The 5620-nt window shown below is 52.4% G+C and overlaps 1 protein-coding gene across 1 annotated transcript; it reads left to right on the top strand.

Annotated features, from left to right (window-relative positions):
* Nucleotides 1–2556: 2556 nt before the first annotated feature.
* LOC100277217 (uncharacterized) lies at nt 2557–4472 on the top strand. The gene is made up of 2 exons (NM_001150850.2): nt 2557–2686; nt 3177–4472. The coding sequence occupies exon 2, from the start codon at nt 3285–3287 to the stop codon at nt 4218–4220; it is 936 nt and encodes a 311-aa protein (NP_001144322.1). The 5' UTR covers nt 2557–2686; nt 3177–3284; the 3' UTR covers nt 4221–4472.
* Nucleotides 4473–5620: the final 1148 nt, after the last annotated feature.

The following is a 5620-nucleotide window of genomic DNA, read 5'->3' as shown; positions in this document are numbered from 1 at the left end:
CGTACCCAAAATCCTGCACACTCCACCACTCCGTGACGGGTGTCCTAGTATTTAAAACTATAGTCCTGTGCGTCCAACAACCTGGAGGTCCGGCTCTGAAGAATGGGCACTTGTCTCCTAGGGGGTCCGGAAACCGTGTAGCCGCTCAGCCTGGTCCCGTACCGTGAGCCTGCATACTCCACCGTCCTGCGGCATGTGTCTTAGTACTTGAAACCACCATCCAGGGGGTCCGAACACACAACTTGGCTTCCCAGGCTAAAATCCTGCGTACATATGTTATTACATTCTGCTCTCAAGCAAATGTCATTACATTCCCTTACAAGCGGGACCCTAGCTCCATTTCTGCAAGAATGGACTACGCTGCACCAGCAGGAGTTGCACTGGAAGTTGGCTCTGGACAGCCCCACCAACGGCGGCGACCACCTCTGCATCGATGGATCGCCGGCGACAGTGACCACCTCTGCACCAGCAGCGACAACCACGGGCGCGAGCTCTCCGGCGGCTATACGTATAAGTCCGGAGCCTCCGAGTAAGGTCCGAACCTCAGCAAGGCCCCGGAACGAGGAGGGCCCTGGCGTGAGTAGGGGTCCGGTGCTGACATGTGTCCAGGCCTTGCCCTTCACTTCCCGCTCAGGCGGAGACCCGCTGCTTGTGGCCCATGACATAAGCCATCGGGCCGAGCCTGATGTAAAGTCGTGCAGCCCCTACATTTATTGAGGAGAGGACGCGCCACCTGTCACTGCGCTGACGGACGACGTGCCCTCTCAGCATTTAATGTGTCCCGTCCCATCCGCTGGCAGGCGGCGTCAAGGTCATCCAGCAGGCGGCGCGCCTGCTGGGTCTGCTGGTGAACAGTGCGCCCGTGTCAAGCAGCGCACTGTGTTATCCCTTCTACAAGAATCTTCCTCTGCACGCCGAAGATACACAGATCTCGGACGACAGGACACAAGGGGATTGTCCCGACAGCAAATATTTATAGCCCCAAGTGTTATATTCTCTATGTTCCTGGGCCCACATGTCGGGGCTCAGTGCCTTTGTGCATGCCCTCTTTCAGCTATAAAAGGGGAGACATGCGACGTTACAAGACAGATCCAGGCTCAAACTCACAATACATTACAAAGTGGAGTGGGGTGTTACGTCCTGGCAGACCGAACCACTCTAAATCCTCGTGTGCTCTCGTGTGTTCATCCACCAACCTCGTAACAAGCAAGACGCTTAGGACCCTCCTCATTTTAGGAATTAGAGCGGGTGCAATCTGCCACCCGGCTGGAGAGATTTACCCTCCGACAACATTGATTTAGGCAATTTTTAGGAAACGTTTGGATACCAGAAGCCGGTCCTTATGGTAAGAATTTAATCAGAAGTTGAAGCAAACATGTCTATATAGATCATATTTAGCCATTGCAACTGTTATAGCATCGCTAGCCCTCGGAAAATAATTCAATCAAATTAACTTCAGCATATTTGGTACTGTATTTTGACTAAGGATTCTCTCGGTTGTACTGTTGGTTTGATATAGAACAAAATAATGGCTTAAATAAATAGCATGTATAATCATGAGCAGTAAAACACCGTAAAAATGGAGGAGGTAATAGTAAATGAGGCAGCAGTATTGCCGCCATGCCGCTGTGGTATTGAGCTACGGCGCGTTCGAATTTTGAAATCTCATCCAACTCCGAGAGTACGAGTACCAGCGGTAGTGTGGTGTGCGGCAGATGGCGTTTCCTGGTGCCGTGGTGCGCAGAGGACGAGGGAGAAGACAGAAGAGATGCCATATAGAGCCGTGCACACAGACCCGGCACCCGTTTCCATGCACCTCCAGTCCCAGAAAGCACCAAGCCACAGTACTCCGTACAGTAGTGCCACTGGTTTCCCGGGCCCACAAGAAATTATTCCCCGCCCACTCAATTCTCCCACGCGCAATCACCCACGACGCGCGTACACGGTACACATCGCGGCGCAGCCCACCCACTGTGTCTATCCGGCCATCCGGGCCCGCATGCATAAGGACATCACGGGCCCACGTAATAAGAACGTCAGGGACCCACCTGCCATTGACAACTTGATACTTTCTGGTCCTGCGATTGGGACGCGTAGCCAGCGCACGCCCTCCAGCTTTACCTTTCCCACCGCAGTAGCAGACGGCGGAGGCAGGTCCTACTCACACCCACGCCGCTGAAGTGGCACATCCTGTCCAGGTCCTCCCTCGTCGGTCGGTCACCTCCCTCCTCACCCATCGCTTCGTGATGCATCCATTCGTAAACCGACGCCCACTCGCGGGGCCTACCCGTCATCCTCACAGACACTGCGGACGCGGGCCCGGCCTCACCACACAACCCGGGACGGGATGAGGACGCCGACAGACGGGGCCCAGATCGCCGGCCCACAGTGAAGTTGGTTCACGCGAGGCGGCACCGTCGCCGACAAGGACCACGGGGAGCCGAGCCGGAGCCGCCTAGACGAGGGACTAGCGAATGGAGAACTCTAGCCAACCACGTCACCGTCCACGTCACGCCCACCTATAAACTGGAGCGAGCCCGAGCCACCACCCAACCTGACCCTTCGTCCCGCATCGTTTCCTCCTCCTTTTTCCCCGTTCGTCCCCTGGATTGGCGTCTACCCGGCGCGACCCGGACCGAATCCTAAGTCCGCCTGCCGCCGCCGCCGCCGGCTCCCGTTGGAAACGGTAAAACCTCCCTCCTCCTGGTCCGTGTCGCCGGCGTCGGGTCCAAGCGGCCGCGCGGTTTCGCCGCCGGCGCCGATCTGAGCGCCGCCGGCGTTGACCCCACCCGATTCGCTCCGGGCTGCTGCTGGGGCCCTTCTTCTCAGATGTGGAGTTCCTCCACCTACAGATTATACCGCAACTGTTTGAGGAGTCCTGATCCGGACTAGCTAAGGGCTCCTGCTGTGCACGACCTGATACTACGGATTTTGCGCCTTCTAGAGGCATGATTCCTAAATCGGAGTCTTACTGTTTAAACCAGAGTTTGCTTTCGTTTTGAACTGTGGGTGAATTTCCATTCCCGCAGAACGTGAAGTCGGTTTAGGCCAGGCCTGTTTGATCCGTGTTCATATATGTATATATGTTATATGTATGGAGGATACAGAACGCTGTTGCTTGCGATCTGATTAAGACTTTTTTTTTGTTTTGCTTGCTATTCTGATTTCCTTTTCAGAGTTTGGAGTAAAGAAACCAACCTTGCATCTGTGTTCTGTCTGTCTATGCTGCTTTGCTTTGGATTCACAAAAAAATAAGCCTTGCATCTCACTGACTTGAGATAACTATGCCTAAGGACAGGAGCTCCCGCGTTTCCTCTCACGAGAGCCGCCGGGCTCGTGCCTCCCCATACTTGTCAGCGTCTCATGGACAGAGCAGTTCTTCACGCCGGTCACAAGAGTCTCCTGCGGCCGCGGCAGCGAAGCAAGCTGCAGAGTGGGAGGATGTTCGGTGCTCGGTCTGCATGGACCACCCGCACAACGCTGTCCTGCTGGTCTGCTCGTCGCACGAGAAGGGCTGCCGCCCCTTCATGTGCGACACCAGCTCGCGGCACTCCAATTGCTATGACCAGTACCGGAAGGCCTCCAAGGACTCCTCCAAGGATTCAGGGACAGAGTGCAGCGAGTGCCAGCAGCAGGTCCAGCTCTCGTGCCCGCTGTGCCGTGGGCCAGTCAGCGACTGCATCAAGGACTACGACGCACGGAGGTACATGAACACCAAGGTCCGGTCCTGCACCATGGAGTCGTGCGAGTTCAGGGGTGCCTACCAGGAGCTGAGGAAGCATGCTAGGGTGGAGCACCCAGCGGCGAGGCCGATGGAGGTAGACCCTGAACGGCAGCGGGATTGGCGCCGGATGGAGCAGCAGCGGGACCTTGGAGACTTGATGAGCATGCTGCGTTCAGGGTTCAACGCCAACGTTGAGGACAACAGCGGCGAACTTGGAGCCACCGAAGAAGGGGAAGAGGAAGCCGCAAGGACTCCGGCCTCCATAACAATGGTCTTCATCATGCCGTCTAGAGGCTCAATCATGCAGTACTTAACAGAACGTAGCAGGGCGATCATTCTGGTCAGCCGGAGGCGAGCAAGCAGTGGCAGTGGTGATGCTGAGGCCACAGCACCAGACAGCGAGGAAGGTGATGACCCTATGTTGCCATCGGCAGAGGCGTCTGCTGGTTCGCAGCGTTCTTCCGAAGAAGAGGCTGACGGTGACCACGCCCAATGACAGAAGTCAGCTAGCAGGAGGTGTGCCATGGCCCATGGCATCTTCTTGGCCTGAAGATCCCGACCTGCTTGGTATGTGATGCTGTATGCTGGGAAGAAAACATGGATGCAGGTGCCATCAAGCAATGGAAAGGAAAAAAAAACAATTGAGTGGTTGCATCTATCTTGTCTGAATGGATTTCTTTTTCCATGCGTTGTAATTCTCTCTCATATATTATCATATGAAATAGATTCGGCCGTATTTGCACTGCATAATATAATCTTTATATGGCGGCTAGGAGTGACCGTACTGATGCTGAAGCGATCGCTCGTGTGGGCTTGGTCATATTCTTTTCCTTCTCTAATAAGCTAAATAGCTAATGCGCCGGTAAGATAGGTTAAGAACGTTTGTTGCCTTCTTAAACAGTTGAACACGTGGGCCAATCCATTATAAATTCATTAATTTAAGCAGGGGCCGCACGATGGCTCACATGAACGAGCAAATTCTACAAATCAAGCAATCATAGCTTGTCGTCTTATCTGTGGGCCATCAGCGTGATTAACGCTCATAACAATGCCTAAATAAAGGGATTGCAAATTACATCCACCGAGTTTCATATGCAATAGGTAAATTACATCTGCAAGGTCCATAGCTCCAACAAGTTAGAAAATAAGTAAAAAAAATCCAGAATTGAAGATTGAATTGTCTTAAGAACTAATCCAAATTAAAGCAGTTTTGCTGACCGCTAGTGGCCGTGCTTGTCTGAAATAAAACCACATGTTGATCGACAGTGTTGGATGAAATAGTCTATTTAAATGGCGACAGGATATACCATACGTTTGCACAAAATTTGATAGCTACTGTTTCGAGGCTCTGCAAATGGTATTATACCAAAGAAAGTACACCATCCACGATGGTGGGTCTAGGAATGGACTAAAGGGTGGGCTAATTTTCTAGTGATCAGTGACGAAGGTAAAATAAGTTGTTAAAAGGGTTTATTTTCTCTCTTTTTTCGTTCTCTTCTCTTCCCTTCTCTACTCTTGCCTCTTCTTTCTCCTTTACTATACTCTACCTCTATATTCAATAAAGTTTCATGACGGGGGATCATCCAAACTAACAAATATGCATCAAGAGAGGAAACACAAATTCTCTCTGTTAAGACTGCCAAAAAATAGTTTGACTAGATACATGCTTTAGAAACATGTTTTCTTTGACTTTGCTAGCAAACCGGTGAAACTAAAAAAGTAGATCTGCGAGGTCCCTAACTCCAACATATTCCGTCTGATTGGTTTTCTGCTTCCGCACATACATGGCCCGTGGAATGCAAAAATCAGATAGGCTATGGGCGTGATTGGTTGCCCGAATGCACCCTGGGCCAGGCTCCCGGGATACAAGCCCACTTGTTCGGTTGCGTTTTCCTC

Source organism: Zea mays, chromosome 8 (assembly GCF_902167145.1).
Source record: "Zea mays cultivar B73 chromosome 8, Zm-B73-REFERENCE-NAM-5.0, whole genome shotgun sequence".
NCBI lineage: Eukaryota > Viridiplantae > Streptophyta > Magnoliopsida > Poales > Poaceae > Zea > Zea mays.
The sequence above is the reverse complement of the archived record's forward strand: the minus strand, read 5'-3'. Positions and strand labels throughout refer to the sequence as shown.